Source organism: Choristoneura fumiferana, chromosome 12 (assembly GCF_025370935.1).
Source record: "Choristoneura fumiferana chromosome 12, NRCan_CFum_1, whole genome shotgun sequence".
NCBI lineage: Eukaryota > Metazoa > Arthropoda > Insecta > Lepidoptera > Tortricidae > Choristoneura > Choristoneura fumiferana.
The window spans coordinates 2,344,862-2,362,202 of record NC_133483.1 but is presented as its reverse complement, the minus strand read 5'-3'; the positions used below and the strand labels follow the sequence as shown (position 1 = coordinate 2,362,202).

Below are 17,341 nucleotides of genomic sequence, written 5' to 3'. Positions count from 1 at the left end.
TATACGAAATTCGCTCGGTTTGACGAAACAAAATAGTGGTGTGACATCAAATCGATTTTTGTGATAGTATGCGTCATAAGATTTTAATCCTATTTGCCCGCCTACAGGCTAAATCCCATTATAATGTTGGACTGGTCTGCATGAAACCTCACATGTTCCTGTATATAAAAGTAAAATTGGCTGCTATCCATTATTTCTGGTGTACTCCTCACAGAGTAAACAACTCGACTCCATACGGAGCAGCTTTCTCATTCCCTTGTCCGTTACATCCAAATTTACATAATTGAAAATGGTGGTCGCAGTTAAAGTGTTTAAAAAAACTACCCCAAATGGAAAAGTTACGGTTTACCTGGGCAAACGGGACTTCATTGATCATATGGATTACTGTGATCCTGTCGATGGAGTTGTGGTTGTTGACCCTGAATACCTGAAAGGAAGAAAAATCTACAGTCAGGTATACAAGTGAAGTGATAATATGAGTTATGAAGTGCAGTGTAAACAGTTAAAAGTTAATTATACATGTATTTGTTATTCAGCTTGTGACCACCTACCGCTATGGTAGGGAGGAAGATGAAGTCATGGGAGTGAAGTTTTCGAAGGAAATGGTCATCGGACAGGAGCAAGTTGTTCCTTTGATCAACGCAAAGATGGAACTAACTGCTGTGCAGGAAAAGCTCTTGAAGAAGTTGGGGCCCAATGCGTATCCTTTCACCTTTAACTTTCCGGAGATGGCGCCTAGCTCGGTAAACAAAAAGTTTCATTCACTTTCAAGTGCTAGTATTGTACACCAATCAGCATATTGTAAATGAGCACAATAAATTTATGTTTAGATAACTCTTCAACCATCTGAAGAAGACCAGGGCAAGCCGATGGGAGTAGACTATTGCGTACGAACCTACGTTGCCGAGAGTGAAGATCAAAAGAGCCACAAGAGGAGCTCAGTAACTCTTGCTATCAAGAAGGTAAAGTAACAAAAAATCTTTTACCGGCCCTTCAAATTCAACACATAATTTCATTCCTTTTTTTTGTGCAGCTGCAACATGCTCCAGCTAGCCGTGGGCGCCGTCTTCCAAGCTCCCTTGTGAGCAAGGGCTTCACTTTCAGCAATGGAAAAATCAACCTTGAAGTTACTTTGGACAGAGAAATCTATTACCATGGCGAGAAACTGGCTGCCAATGTCATCGTGTCGAACAACTCACGAAAAGCAGTGCGCAATATTCGCTGCATGGTAGTACAGCATGTTGAAATAACAATGATCAACTCCCAGTTTAGCCGCCATGTTGCTTCCTTGGAAAGCCGTGAAGGATGCCCTATCACCCCTGGAGCCAGTCTATCCAAGACTTTCTACTTGGTTCCTTTGGCACGCACTAATAAGGATATTCGTGGTAAGACCAAATCTTAGATATAGATAACTAATTAGTCTAGTGACTATTTTATCGCATTGCTATCATTTTTTCTAATAATATTCAGACAAAAAGTCAAGTTAAAATCTACAATATATGGTAATGGTAATAGAATGAATTGAAACAATCGAAACAAACAATCAAATCAATCTAAAATATAAGGTAAAAAATATTTTATGTTTCTGTAAAACTGAAGTTAAAACAATTGGCACCATTATATATATAAATAAAATTAGCAAGCGTTTTTTATTTCAAATTTTTATAGGGTTGGATAGGTCTTTCAATAACATTATTTTACTGAAATCATCCTGTTGATTTCGGGTTCCATTAAAAAAAATAGGCTGTTTTTGTTCATATTTGCCGCATATTAATCAGTAGGGAACCCTGGAATGCGCGTAGTCGGACAAGTACTTGGTATATTTATTCGGACAAGTATATATATTGTTTTTTAGTGTGATGTAATTTCGATAACCGGACCCAAATTTAGAAGGCATTTTCATATCAGAGAACTCATTCTAAGTGTCTATGTGAGTCTCTGAATGTGACCAAGTTCTAAGAAACGGCCCGGATCGTTTGTTAGACCTATTAGATCAGTGTACAATGTTTTCGAGGGTTTCAGGCGTAGCTCTGGACGGCCACTTGAAGGAAGATGACGTGAACCTGGCAAGCTCGACATTGGTCGCCGAGGGCAAGTGTCCTGCCGACGCCATTGGTATCGTGGTGTCGTATTCCGTACGCGTGAAGCTGAATTGTGGAACACTTGGTGGCGAGCTGGTCACTGATGTGCCTTTTAAGTTACTGCATCCCGCTGAAGGTAACATATAATAATATATGTTCTCAAATAAAATATTCATGAGATAAGCTTCCGAGACTAGACCACATGAACTGGCTAGTTAGACTTAGCAAAGTCTTCGCCTTTACTTTAACGGATTAGCAACGTAGCCATCCGCTTATTTCAGAGCTTTAAATCGAATGAACACATTTTTTATTTCATATTATTCCCAGGCACTGCTGAACGTCAACGTTTTAACGCGATGAAGAAAATGCAAAGTATTGAGCGACACCGCTACGAAAACTCTCTGTACGCCAACGAGGAAGAGGATAACATCGTGTTTGAGGACTTTGCTCGCCTCCGGATGAACGAGCCGGAATAAATTAAAAAGAAAACTTAAAAAAAATAGAAAAAACGTGGAAAATACAAAAACATCGCAACCAAGCAAGATTTCATTAAAAACCATATCTATTGTGAACTTATGTCCTTCCTACGAATCCAATTGTTTACTCAACTATTTGATTAGAATTTGTATGTTAGGTACTCAACTATTTCGATTTTATAGGCTATAGCGATATCAACAACATTTCACCCAACTGAAGTAGTAAAAATCATATTCATAATTTTAAAATTAATATTGGTCTTTAAAAATGTTTACCAGCTTTTTACGGTAATCTAAGGCTATTTAATCTTGATTAATGTTTGTATTAAAATATATTCACTTACCTTTCTTGAATGAAAATGTATCCTAGTTAAATTTTTATTTATTAATAAACATCACCAGAAAAAAACTGTTTAACTATTTTGACAAAAATTTTATCACTTTCCCTATGACTAGAATTTTTATCTTGTGATACCCACTCACTAGAAAGACCTGTGCTATACTGACATCGAAATAAAGATGCTCTATAAGTCATGTAGTACTTTGCATATTCTATTGTACTCGAACGAAGGGTACACAGGTAGCCAAAGGGTTTGATTTTCCCCGCCCTATTTGTGGAGTTCATTTGTCAAAAGGCGTTTCTATTCTATTGTCAAGCGCGTTGACCCACAGATAAGACAGCAGTCCATCACGTTTTGTTTTAACTAAAAATTTATTTTAAAATGTTTTTTTCTCAAACATGCTATAAGTAAATGTTTATGTTGTGTCCCTTAAAACAGGCTTCAAAATATTCAATAATAGGCCTAGGCTTGCAAGACAACAGTCTTTTGTTTCAGTGCAAAACTTCATACTTCAAATTATCCATGATTATTATTATTATACAAGACTTGAAATCAATAATCTGAATTTCTATGGTTCACTCCGTTCACTGTAATATGTAAATATATGTAAATATTGCCGACGCGTTATATGTGAAATTACAATAAAGTAATAATGTAGCTGATTAAAATGGGCTGCAGTTCGTGTAATAATGGCCCTAAAAGCCGAACAGCAACACTTAAAAAAAATGTTTTGGCGGGAAAATTGAGTTTGTTTGTCTTAACTTCAACTTCAACTTTTTGTTTGGTGGCAATCGTGTACATATATCTTATATATGTCTTAAAAAAGTGTCATTGTCTTTTTTATTGACTGGACTTGGGCTTCAGCCATTTTGCAAGTAAGTACCATTGTCACTTTAAAAAGTTTTGTTTAGAAACGTGATACGAGATTTTTTATTTTTGTTGTTCGTTATATCTACCTACATGTTTTATAGCAACAAGATTTTTTTGAAATTATTTTAACGTTTTAAAAAATCATGTTAGAATGAAACAAACACTTAGTTATATATAGATGGTAGTTATAATTTGAGTCTGGTACAATTTTAGTTGCCTTACGTATAAAACATTGATTTCTAGGAGTTTTTATTTCTTTTAGTGCATGCTTGAGAAAAGCACTAAGCTTCGGCGTGAAAGAACATGCCAGCCTCGTATACCTATCCGGCCTCGCTTCGCTCGGCTGTTTATAGGTTCCTACATACTCGGCCTGCAAGCCTTACTTTCCCGGCCTCTGCAGTAGGTAGGTAATGTACTATTTTAATAATATTACTTTTGGATGACGTGCTCTTGAAGTTTCTTCTAATTTAATTACAGTAGGTACGAAAAAGATCTTTATGGACGGGGGAGACGCATTCATTTGTCGCATTATTCATTGTAGGTAGGTACTTTTAAGAAGCCGTGGTGGCCTAGTGGTTTGACCTATCGCCTCTCAAACAGAGGGTCGTGGGTTCAAACCCCGGCTTGCACCTCTGAGTTTTTCGAAATTCATGTGCGGAATTACATTTGAAATTTACCACGAGCTTTGCGGTGAAGGAAAACATCGTGAGGAAACCTGCACAAACCTGCGAAGAAATTCAATGGTGCGTGTGAAGTTCCCAATCCGCACTGGGCCCGCGTAGGAACTATGGCCCAAGCCCTCTTGTTCTCAGAGGAGGCCTGTGCCCAGCAGTGGGACGTATATAGGCTGGGATGAGGTACTTTAAAAGAAAAAGGAATAAGGGTTGGTGTCGTTTACACAGGTTGTTTATCTACCTATATTAACATCCAGTTGACCGAGCTAGGTACGCTCCAATTAAATAAGTAAGAATTAAGGTAAGTACATACTACTTTTAAAGTTTTATTTTTTGCTGAGATTGATTATACTTAATTGATACATAGGTATTTAGATTTAGGTATACCTTACGACAACAGACCGCGGTAAGTTACTCAAATATTTAAAAAAAAATGTTTAAGACCAGTAAGTAAGTAGGTATTAGCCTGAATATATATATAATAAAATTTATGTGACATTCGGAAAAATATAAATTTAAACAATATACAATCAATATCGTTATTAGTGAACCTATTGGTTAAATTTAATCAGAAGCCGATTTGGGCTTGTTCTGGTGATAAGAATCTTCAGAGGATGAATTCGGATAACCTTCGTTTTTGGCTTTTTCCATAGCCTCTTCCAAAGTTAAATTGTAGATGAAAGTTTGGATGATTCCTTTGTCGTCGATGGTTAAGAATAAGTGACCGAAACCAGGTTTTTTCATATCCTCGGGGTTCACAATTGCTGCGACTTCATGGTTGGCCATTCGCCGCAATTGATGGTCTGATAGCGTGTTATTGAAGTTATTGACGCCGATGATTCGGTGAATGGTTGTCACTGGTATGTCACCAGCTTCCAATTTTTTGGCCAAGCCGAGCAAATCTTCGGAAGTCAGAATCTTTATGGTGCCATCCTTGGCGACTGATTCAATGTAGGGTAAGTAGAGACGTTTGTACGTGCCATCGGATTCGACTCGTCCATCTACAGGTGCGGCGGCAACCTAATGATGAGAAATAAAATTAGTATTTAGGTAGGTACGTCAAAAAATCGGTTTAGGTACACTCTTCGTAAACCGTAAACTTCGTAAAACGTAAACCTAAAGTCTAGTGACATCGTATTGCTTGACAAAAGAAATTTATTATGAAACTTACTGTGAGAACGTTCTACGGTGGGTCAGGAATCACATGGTTCGACTGTACATACTTACGTTGCAAGTTTTTAAAAGCGATTTTTTATAATTTGCTAACAAATTCGACTGGTTTTATTTGAATTTGGTATAATTTACGTTTTACGTCTTATTTCTTAATTGTAGATACAGTACCAATACCTACTATTTAATATGGACTTGAAGAAATAAAAAAAAATATGCTGGTATTTGTCTGTTTCTGTTTTCTATAAGTAAGAATTATGAAGCTACGAAAAAAATTAAGACAATTATGCAAAGTGGGACGGCCGCGCGTTTGACAAGAACTCAATATACCTGGTACCATGAAACTCAATGCGATCATACAGTTTGCGATAGTTTAGCGATAGTTTAGCGACGGCTATTCCGAGGCGTCATCGTAACATTAAATTAATAAATTATCAACTCTCGACGAATAGTAATTAGGTATTCTAATTTGACGACCAGATGGCCCAGTGGTTAGAGAACCTGACTACGAAACTTGAGGTCCCGGGTTCGATTCCCGTGTCGGGGCAGATATTTAAAAAAAAATTGTTCTCGGGTCTTGGGTGTTTACTATGTATTTAAGTATGTATCTATCTATATTATTATATTTATCCGTTGCGTAGTACCCATAACGCAAGCTTTGCTAAGCTTTCTTTAGGACTAGGTCAATTGGTGTGAATTTTCCCGTGATATTTAATAACATTAGAACATTTAAAATTTTTAAGACAGTTCAGTTATAAAAAAAATGTGTAAGGCTGCCTTCGGCTCCACTGAGACGGAGACGAGCAGAGCGGAGAGGAGACGCTTGGATCGATTAATCCCTACACGTCTGATGAGAATGAGGCGGAGACGAGGTGTGGATTCACCTAATATGATTGGTCGATCCCTACACGTCTCTTCTCCGCTCCGCTCGTCTCTGTCTAAGTCCGTCTCGTCCGTAGCCTTAGTGTACACAACATAATGGATCCCGTAAATTCGAAGAAAATTCATTATGATATGACAGACAATTACGAAGTTATCCTATACTAGTCATATACTTGTCTAAGGCTCCGTTACCACCAGAGATGTGCGATGATGTGTTGCGAGGAATGTGTTTTTGATGAACCAATAGAAGCGCTTCATTTATCTAGCCTCGTTCTGCTCAGCTGTTTTCACTCATGGACGTACTACCTAAACGGGACCAAGCACTTGCAGCTCAAAAGCACGATGAGCAAGATAGCTAGTACTGCACTTTGTCTCTTTCAATAGGGTGACCATACCTAAGATTTTTGTGAGACAAGTTCAATCTTCCTGCTCATTGTTTATTATAATCACTAAAGTTACAAGATGCAAAGATGCAAGGCAATAATAAAATGGCATTTTATTGACTGGCAAGACGAAAGAAAGAGACAAATTGCATCGGTTGTCACTATCCCTCTCATCGTGGATTAGCCTCTATGTTAGGCGCTTTGGAAAAAAGTACTAATTTTCGTAAATACGAATTCTCAGAGTACTCGGTCCCGTTTGGGTAGTACGTCCATGTTTTCACTCTATTGGTTCATGAAAAATACATTCCACGTAACACATCCTTGCGCATCTTTGGTGGAAACGCAGCCTAAGAGTACAGTGTTGCCACCTCAGATATTTTTTTACCCTAGCGCTACGCGAAATTACTCTAAATTAGGCACTGTAATTTTTTTTACCCTAAAATTTTTATTAAATAAAAACTAAGCAAATAAATGCAATTTATTAATAAACCAATTCCTAAACTACTACGCCGTTTCGAAACATTCTTGGAATGCACCCTTAATAGTCTTGGCTTCTATGTCATCTGCAGTATTTTTTTCTTGAAATCGTACATTTCATTCGAAAACTTTTACCCAAAAAAAAAAAACCTAAATAATGTTTACCCTAAATTATACCCTAAACTTGTACAAATACCCTAAATTTAGGGTAAAATTCCCTTAGGTGGGGACACTGTAAGAGTTCTGTTTTGTTGCTTGAATGTACGAAACAATAAAATAGCTTAACACCTACCTGATAAATGGCAAGTCAACAGAATCGCAAATGTTGGCGCAAACATGGTTGTTTTGATCACTAGAAGACGAAAATCAGACTGTACTCGCAGTGCAGCTCTTTCCGTATTTATAATTTTCCAACAACAACAGTGATGACATCACTGATGCATCATTAAAATGTTGGTTCTTTGTTGTAGTGGAAATAAAATCATAGCAAGGGGAAAAACGTAAATTTAAGCCGGCCGGTGAGTTGGGGCGCGCGTAATCAAGGGTTCCTTAGGCGAAATAAAATTTAAATGTTTACTAAAACAATCGCTAGGTATAATACAATAGCGCTAATGCAAAACACTAAGGGCTTGTGTGACAGATATCTATGATGCCGTCTTTATTTGTTTTGTCCGAATAAACAGAGACGGTGAAATTAGCCCTCAGTGTAATATGTATAAAATAGTGGCAGTATTTTTTAAAGATATATGTATAATGATATTTTATAGAGCAGGTATGACCCAAAAGGATAGAAAATAAACGAGGACATTCTTCGTAGGTACCTACCTACCATTCACTATTTTGATTGGCCATAGGTATAACGTTTCAAACTTTCGTGATTCTCACTCATAGTCAAAATACCATAAACAATGGCAATAGGTAGTTCGTAAATCAAATTCTAGTTAATTTTTATCTATTTTCTACTGTTTAATAACACATTATCGTAATTTTTTTCCATTGTTTATTTATGTAAGTAGACACAATTTAACGAAAGATTTTAATTTACAGAGCTATAATATTCACCGCTTAAAATTTCCATGACATACGGATAGACAGACAGACGAACAGATTTTTTTTGCTATTTTAACTACGGAACCATAACACTTTATAAGGTAATTAGTACAAGGAAAATATTTAAGCACTTGGAAATAATATGAGTGACCTACATAGAAACAATAATGCAGTGAGCAATGGTTAGTCAGCAGGCAAAGTTGATATCATCCCTGAGTGCAATTGTACGTAAAGTAGGTACAATTCAATAGAATCTGTCAATTTTCTACATATTTAAGACACCCTATCGTGGGCACACTTGATTATATATGTCCCTGTTGTTGCAATTATCATCTACAAGGAATCAAAAAATAATAATAGTCACATCACAAAGCCTTAGGCAGCCCGGTGTTTATATTAGTAGGCTGGAAGTGTCTACAGGATTGTCAGATTCTATTGAATTGGAGTTTAGGCCTAGCCGGCAAAACCTCGGCCGGCGTCTTAGCCATGGCTAGGCTAAGGCTATGGCATTTATAAGCTCATGAATTAGAATTAGAATAATATTAGAAAAATGAATTTTAAATTTGACTTTAATTTTGATTGTAATTTTGATGTATTTTATTTTGATTTTAATTAGTAATTTTGATGATAATTTTATTTCTTTGTGTTACTAACCCTTTTAAAAAAGATTACATGTTACTAACAATCTATGGATCCTGGTCTGCAAAAAACGTTTATTATTATTATTATGGTACGCGGGTGTGGTTTGAGCGCACCGTCTCTTTCTCAAGCGACACTTTAAAGAGAGACGGCACCCTAAAATGACAGTTTTCTGTGAACTAGCATGAGGCCTGTAACAACTCTCATTGTTAAAATTTATGCGACAGGTGAATGTGCAACAGTCTCTGTTTATTCGGACAAAACAAACAAAGACGGTATTACAGCATATCTGTCAGATAAATTTATCAATGAGCGGTGAAACAGGCTCTTCATATTAAAATCGTTCCTAACGCTTAGGTAGGTATATCGAAATATTGTATATCTTTAATCAACTCATGAGAGTACCTGTTGAAATAACCCCATTGCAAGTAAATTATGTAGATTGTGAAGATTTTTATGCTTAACTAAATTATGTAGATTGTAGGTAGATATTTCCTTGTCTTTTGACATACTTGGTAAGTATGATAAAGTTGTTGTAATATTTTATCGGTAAAATTGTTGTTTTTATTTAATTCATAAATAAATAACTTTTCGACTTCAACAGAATACGAACATCCTAAATTTTATCAGTCTAATTTTACCAAAATCAGTCAATGCATTATAATTAATTATGCAGGCAAGATCATAAATTTGTACATTCCCAGAGCTTCAAATATAATCACCATCTTCATCATCCCAGCCTATATACGTCCCACTGCTGGGCACAGGCCTCCTCTCAGAACAAGAGGGCTTGGGCCCTGGTTCCCACGCGGGCCCAGTGCGGATTGGGAACTTCGCACGCACCATTGAATCGCTTCGTAGGTTTGTGCAGGTTTCCTCACGATGTAAATATAAACAAAAAAAAAATATCCTCGCGGCAATTCGGTCAGATCATTCGCTTCATTAAAATGTGTTCGATATCAAATGGGTTTTTCACATTTTCTGTCTTTGCTAATTGTATGCACAATGTAGGTACCTAATGCCACCCACAAAGACGCGTGATTTTGTAAAAATTAGACATTAATGACATTGTTATAAGAAAATACAAACTGAGACATGGATGCACAGAAAAACCAGAAAAAGAGACCAGCACTGGGAATCGAACTCAGGTCCTCAGCATTCCGTGCTGCGTGCTATAACCCCTACACCACTGCTGGACAGTAATCTAGACACGAATTTTTCCTATGCATACATATCTCAGGTTGCTTATTTCTACTTAGACTTTTCTAGTGTTTGTGTTAGACTAACAACTGGTAGTATGGTGTATGGTTGTGTCACTCTGAAGATGAGCTCTGGTTGAGTTCGAAACGCGTCAGTGTAGTGTGGTGGTGGTGATAGATGGGTTTGTGTGATTTGTGTGTGTTCTTACAGTGTGGAGGTGGAGGAACTGCATGAACACGCATATTTTGCATAAGTTTAGCTATCGTAAGGTCGCGGGTGAGCAAGGAAATTCTTTTAGTTCATTGTTATGGACCTCCGCAAAGTAACGCCTGATTCAATATAAATTATTATTTTTTGGAGCAACTCTACGTACTTTAGATTACTAAATAAATGATGAATTGATGAATGATGGAATTAGCTTCAAAGAAAAAAACGCCAGCAAAAATAAAAAATGCCCGGAAAAAAAAACGCCGACAAAAAAGCATATACCACGCGCCACATAAATCGGCCTCAAAGTTCATTACACTCAGTTTTGACGCATTTTTGAGATACATTTTTTATGCGACGTCTTTACGTACTCCTGGATTGTGTTCGAATCGCTTAACGGTATAGTGCCTATTCAATTATTGGAATTATACCTTTATAGTTTTTGTGGTACTAGTCGTGGCAATTAACTTTTAGGCAAAGTTAGGCGGCGGAAGGTATAGTCCCCGCGGGATAAGGATAAACGAATTCTTCGCAGATGAAGTCGCGGGCAACAGCTACGTAGTGCATAATTATTTTTGACTTTTTAGTTGTCTTGTCTGTTTAGTTGTCGCATTCAAATCGGTCCACCCGTTTAAGAGCTACGGTGCCACAGACAGACACACAGACACACATAGCGGTCAAACTTATAACACGCCTCTTTTTGCGTCGGGGTTAAAAAGGAACCTGCGCGATTTGACCCAATAACAACAAGAAACAGGGTTATCGATTCTAGAGCTTATTTACATCTGTATGTATATAGGCTATATCTGTATATAGCCTTGTGAAAGATGGACGGACAGAGAGCCAAGACTCAGTGATAGGCCCATCGGCCGGCACCCTTTTAACATTTTAAAAGATGTCAATTAGACAAACCCCAAAAATTTTCTCATGACCTCAAAACTGGTCAAACTTGTTTGGACAAAGGACCAGGAAGAGTCTAAGGACACCATTGTCCTGTCGCGAAAGGGTCCGCAAACAGGTTTGACCGCTTCCTCGTGAGAAAGGACAGTGAAGAATGACCCCTTAGTTTGCATATCTTCAACGAGGGGACACAATGGTGCAGAGTTTAGTGCATTTTTTAGTGTACTCGTAAGTAATGTGGAGTTTGAGTAAGATGTTTTGACTTTGAATCTATGTTGCGATTATAGTTGTTAGGTATGTGGATGATTTGGTTGCATGGTCTAGGAAGTAATTGTTTTTTTTTTATATATTGTCTATATGCGCCACATTAAAGCAGTCATCAGAGCTCTTTTAGTTAAGTCGAAGAAACAGTTAGGGCCTGGACACATGTCGCCGGTACGGTGCTGTCTACGGTGTCACGGCGCGGCGCCGTCAAAACTACCAAGCGTGTACGTACCAAGCGTTTGACGGCGCCGCGCCGTGACACCGTAGACGGCACCGTACCGGCGACATGTGCCCAGGCCCTTACCGTAGCGGGAATCGGCATTGATAATGTCACCATCATCTACATCCCCGCGACACCAGTCACAATTCCTTAGTCACAAACACATACTTACGAGTAGGTACACGTTACCTCTAACTTACAAAATACATTTATCAAAGATCAAAACCTCAAGCTGTTCACTCTAAATGTCCGTATGTACCCCGGAACAGGACACTATCATTGTATTCGCATCAAATCCCCCCCTGCACTTGTTGTACAACGTTTGGGGCCCATTGGACAATGGTTCCCACGTCGAAACTGGTCAAACAGGTTACCATTAAAGGGCTAAGGGTGACCCTTGCGGCTATTGCAATTTGAACGTGAGGACAGCGCCGCGGATGGGATTTGGTTTGGTGGGAATTACCAACGGACTTGTACTAGCGAATCCTTTATTATTACAACTTAAATTGCATTTGTTGTACTTAGACATTGTCCCTTGTGACTATTTTATTTTTGCTTGCAAACAGTACGAATTTTAAGTGATTATCGACACAGATAAACACAAATTTAAAAATACAAACATTCTATTCATTTTGACTCCTTCAGGCATGTGTTAATAATACATTGTATTTTTTTTTATTGAATATCCTTAACAATTACCTATCTATAGCTTTAACCATATAAACATAGAAGATTATAGATCCCACAATCTATAATCCACAATAATTATAATCTTCTGGCCGCAACTTAATCATTAAATCTAAACACATTCGACTGGCGATTTTTCTGTTGCTATTAAGAATTTACTGGAAACCTTGCATTTTCGGACAATGCGAGGACGCGGGTATATTTCGTATTCAGCAACTAACTAGAATAAATCTTCTTCTGCAAGTGCTTCTCCAACTCGCGAAGGTTGGGGATCAGCTGCTGGAACTTGTGTCATGTTGCTCGGGACAGAAAGAAATTACAGAAGTCATTTTACGATGACCCCGATGACACTTGTGATGATAGCTTTTATGGAGTTATTTAAAATGTCAAGATTTTTCGACGTAGCTTTATCATAGGTATACTTAGGTATAATTACTGTACCTAATCATAAATCATAGTACCTACCTATACACTGATTCAACCATAATTGGCACTAACTTCTGCGGAGAAATCAAAAACACTACGTTGTTTCTTATTAATTTTAATAGCTCAACAAAATTTTGTTTATTTTTAAACCTTATTACTACTTTGATACTTACCTCAATTCACTTGGTGAAAATTGTTATGCAAAAAATGTACGCATTCACGCTTAATCTCAATAACTCGACGAAAATATGAATCACAATACAGCATCTTTCTTGTAAACTTTTTTTTCTCGTCGCGTGCCATCTTTGCATCCCTACGGACCCGAGAACCCCACAGTCTGAGGTCCATTGGGTTCCATTGTAGTCTCCCCTAAATCTGAGATCATACCTGTTTAAGTGTTTGTATAAAATTTGCATTTAAATTTAGAATCGTTAATTGTATAATCAGTTTCTTTACCATTGTTTTATAATTTTTGTAAACGTTGTTTTGTTTTATTTTTTAATCGACCTCATTTACTATTCATCGTTTTTTTTACAAGCTGTTATTAACTTGTGTCAGTTAGTAACTATGTATGATATGTTGGTCTAATCTTGGAAATCGTATTTAACACATTTTTGGTGACTTGCCATTTGCTATAAGTACTTAAAATATAGATCAGACAACAATACAAAGTACCTATAGACAGGACAGCGAAAAAAAACTTATTAAAATGCTTTTTTTTACAAAACTAACATTCGTTTTGTGATCGATCTAATTCAATTGTTTAGGTCTAGATAGAAATATCCAAGTTGAAGTTAATTTTAAATAAAATAAAAAATAATTTCATCGAACGATAGTGTCATATATACCGTGGAGCAAAAATAAAGTTCTTTGAAAGTAACCTATTATTTTTGCTCGGCAGTATATTTTACAATTTCTATTGTTGCCGCTGCGTTCCGCTCCTTTGTAGACCGTGATGGCATCCGATTGGTGAAAGTACAGTGAAAAGTGAACCATTTATACACTCATTGGTTTTTATTAGATACTTTTAGACCTACAGTCAGTCATATTTATTATTTCCTCACGAAGTTTGAACACGATATTGCTTTCAAAACCTGTGGGTAAAAATTAAAAAATATCACAATCCACTATGATTAGATGATCACCACATATACCTAGTGCCATCCACGAAGACGCGTGATTTTGTCAAAATTAGACATTAATGTCAATGTAATAAAAACCACGACACGTATCATCGTGAATGACTCTACCTATAGATGGCTATATTTCGTTCTATTACAGCATTAGAAAGAAGAGAAGTGAGTAAACTTAAGCTATCTTTTTATTGGTAAATTCTTGCACAAAACAGTCATTTACATCGTAATGATTATACACAATATCGGTTAGGTTTTGATTTTTACTAAAACAGAAAAAACGAAGATTTGATGAACAAAAAAAATCTTCTTCTCATCTTTACCAATATTATAAATGCAAAAGTAAGTCTGTATGTTATATCTTTACTGAACCTTTTAGATAAAATTAGGCATTTACATAGTTTGGACGATGGTTTTAATTACATATATACTCGTATATAGCTCTCGTGGCGCGGCGATAAACGATTTCTTTGTAGACGAAGAGTGATCGTGATTTATATGTTGGGGTCAGATCAGAAGATGCTGCCCATACCTACCGAAGATAATAAGGAAATAAATGATATCCATCAGCAATACCAACTAGCGTACCCAAACCATAAAATTTTGTGGGAATCGGTTTACTCTTACGCAACCATCCTTTCACTTCTTATGTATTTGCTACATAAGGCTCACTATTGTCCAGTCCTTTATCTAGATTTACATGAGCTCTTTGTAATTAAATATACTGTACGAGTGTCTCTGATCATGGAGCTTTAAATCCAGGGTCGATTCTACTCAGAACTAAGCTACTATCGTCCCGCAACTTTTTACGGTTCCGGAGCCAAAATGGCAAAAACGGAACCCTTATAGTTTCGCCATGTCTGTCTGTCTGTATGTCCGTCCGTCCGTCCGCGGCTTTGCTCAGGGACTATCAATGCTAGAAAGCTGTAATTTTGCACGGATATATAATATATGTAAACTATGCCGACAAAATGGTACAATAAAAATGTAATTCGTATCGTAATGGCGACGGAACCCTATTTTGGGCGTGTCCGACACGCTCTTGGCCGGTTTTTCATTTCATTTTTGTTAATTCAGGTTAAATGTGATTTTCAATGTATGCAGTAGGTACTTACAATACTAAATTAACATCAGATAAATGTTTATCTTAGAGATGTAAAACAGCGTTTCCACCAATAATGCGCGAGATATTGTGAGGAATTTGTTTTTGATTAACCAATAGAAACGCTCTATTTACACATCCTCGCACAGCACATCTCTGGTGGAAACAAATGTCAAAAATTATTTGAAGGCCCCTGTAAAACCAAAGAGAGAGCGATAACACCGCCGTGTCCGATACACGCTTTAATGATTAAACTTTAAGGTCTAATAAACGATCTAAATTTAAGTTTTTTGAAAATGTTATTAAACAAAAGTAACTTATGAATTGAACCTTGGCTTTAAAGCCCCTTGGTCAGAGTCACCCTTTATATCGTTATCTAAGACTTTTTATGGACAGTAACGGTTGCTGATTTGACTGTAACGGTTGCTGATTTGACTGGAGATATCTTGCCCGCATGGGTGAGACATTGTAAAAATTACAAATAGATAAGATTTGTCGCTCTTTGTTCTAAAACCAGTTAGGGCAAGGGCCAGACAATAAATAAAACGTGGGAAAGGGAACTTGACCTGTGGGTATAAAAAAAACATTATTTTAAATCTAAGCTGAAGAATAATTAATGTTAAGCGTAACATAGATGTTAATAACCTAAGTAACTTGAGAATAGTACATTGTGTCTTGAGGGCGGTAAATAAGGAATTACGAACGAGAGTCTATTAGAAGCCCGAAGTCGAAGACTGAGGGCTTTAATGAGTTGGTGTTCGTAATTCTAGTACCACCCGTGCGACATACAATGTTTTTCATCACATTTGCGAAAATTGTATATTTGTAAGAAAAACTAATATTTTCAAAATTGCCGATACGCTTGACTGCGCTCTTGCCCCCCCCCCCCCCCCCCCCTAAAAAGCACTTAAAGAAAGAAAGAAAGAAAGCAAACATTTATTCGTGACAACATGAGATACCCACCCTTACCTTACCTTTAGTAAATACCCAGAGAAATCCAATGTCTTATACGTCTAAGTCTCTCGATAGTTTTCTATTTAAAACTAAACTACGCCGTGAAATGTTGCAAATCCAGTCTCTGCAATATTGCAATTTATTAACAAGAAACGCCGTAAGCTGTTATAACAGTCGGAACCTAGGAAGTTCAAGTTATCAGCTGTCTTTCGGAACATAAATTCTCCATTAGCTCAACCAAGTAATCTTTATCCATAGAGGCACTGACCAATAGACTGAAAATTTCATCATCATCATCTGAACACGTCTACTGTTGAACAAAGGCCTCCCCCTTGGAACGCCACAAGGAACAACTTCCTACTTGGATCCACGTCTAACCTATTCACTGGTTCCCAGCAACTCACGTGATGTCGTTCCACCTAGTGGGAGGCTGCCAACGCTTCGTTTTCCAGTTCGTTGTCGCAACTCGAGTTCCTTTTATATACTTCTTCTTCTTTTAGCTACGTCAGTGACTGATCTTTCAAAAATTTCATACATATGATTTAGAAGAAAATTGACCTACTGCGGTGATCACTGCACTCATATTAGTTGGGTCAATTGGTTGGTGTTAAATCTACAAAACGCGCCGTGGTAGTATGAAGCCCTACAGGCTGGCAGCATTCCCTAGTTGAATATCGAAGGAAATTAATTGGGAGAGTTAGCTGCCAGCCCTTTGGTCTCCAGTAGTGTCGACCTGGCGCTTTTATTTGTACTTCTGGGAATGGTCTCTAACCGACAGAAAAATAATTGTTTGCTGACCCGAGACCTTGGTATTTATTATTAATTATTATATGAGGGTTTAAATTGAAGACGATTATATTCGTAATTATTAATCGGCTTCGTTGTAACTGAAATATTATTTACTATTACACACACATGCAAATTGATTTTTTTGTTTGTTTGCTTAACTTATGATAGGATTGTATTTTTTTTTGCCAAATTTTTGATATAATATAGCACTCATAGCGTGTGACTCATAAAACGTGTGTTCATTCTTACAGATTTACAGAAGAGGCAAGAAAGCAAAGTCATCAATTGTGTGTCAAGATACCACGAAGCACTATTCCTCGCATTTATAGCTCTATGTGTTGCCACTTACTGGTTTATTAAGAAAACTCACTTCCTCTTAATAAGGATTACAATTCGTGCTAATGGCTGTAATTTCT

At 37.1% G+C, this 17,341-nt stretch overlaps 2 protein-coding genes across 2 annotated transcripts in view; one reads left to right on the top strand and one right to left on the bottom strand.

Moving 5' to 3' along the window:
* The first annotated feature begins 174 nt into the window (after nt 1-174).
* On the top strand, nt 175-2,599 carry Arr2 (arrestin 2). Its single transcript, XM_074094948.1, has 6 exons — nt 175-454; nt 537-743; nt 831-962; nt 1,034-1,385; nt 2,023-2,217; nt 2,409-2,599. The coding sequence occupies exons 1-6, from the start codon at nt 290-292 to the stop codon at nt 2,555-2,557; spliced, it is 1,200 nt and encodes a 399-aa protein (XP_073951049.1). The 5' UTR covers nt 175-289; the 3' UTR covers nt 2,558-2,599.
* A 2,149-nt stretch (nt 2,600-4,748) lies between these two features.
* LOC141433115 (uncharacterized) overlaps nt 4,749-17,341 on the bottom strand; it is a 13,057-nt gene continuing 464 nt past the window's right edge. The window contains exon 2 of the mRNA XM_074094959.1: nt 4,749-5,462. Within this exon, the coding sequence (XP_073951060.1) occupies nt 5,007-5,462 (456 nt within the window). The 3' untranslated portion in view covers nt 4,749-5,006. The remainder of the gene's footprint in view (nt 5,463-17,341) is intronic.

Excerpts from the sequence above, each read along its gene's own strand:
- Arr2 (XM_074094948.1), top strand. The coding sequence starts at position 290 with ATGGTGGTCGCAGTTAAAGTGTTTAAAAAAACTACCCCAAATGGAAAA. Across the intron at positions 963-1,033 it reads TAACTCTTGCTATCAAGAAG|CTGCAACATGCTCCAGCTAG; the intron begins GTAAAGTAACAA and ends TTTTTTGTGCAG. Across the intron at positions 1,386-2,022 it reads CACTAATAAGGATATTCGTG|GCGTAGCTCTGGACGGCCAC; the intron begins GTAAGACCAAAT and ends CGAGGGTTTCAG.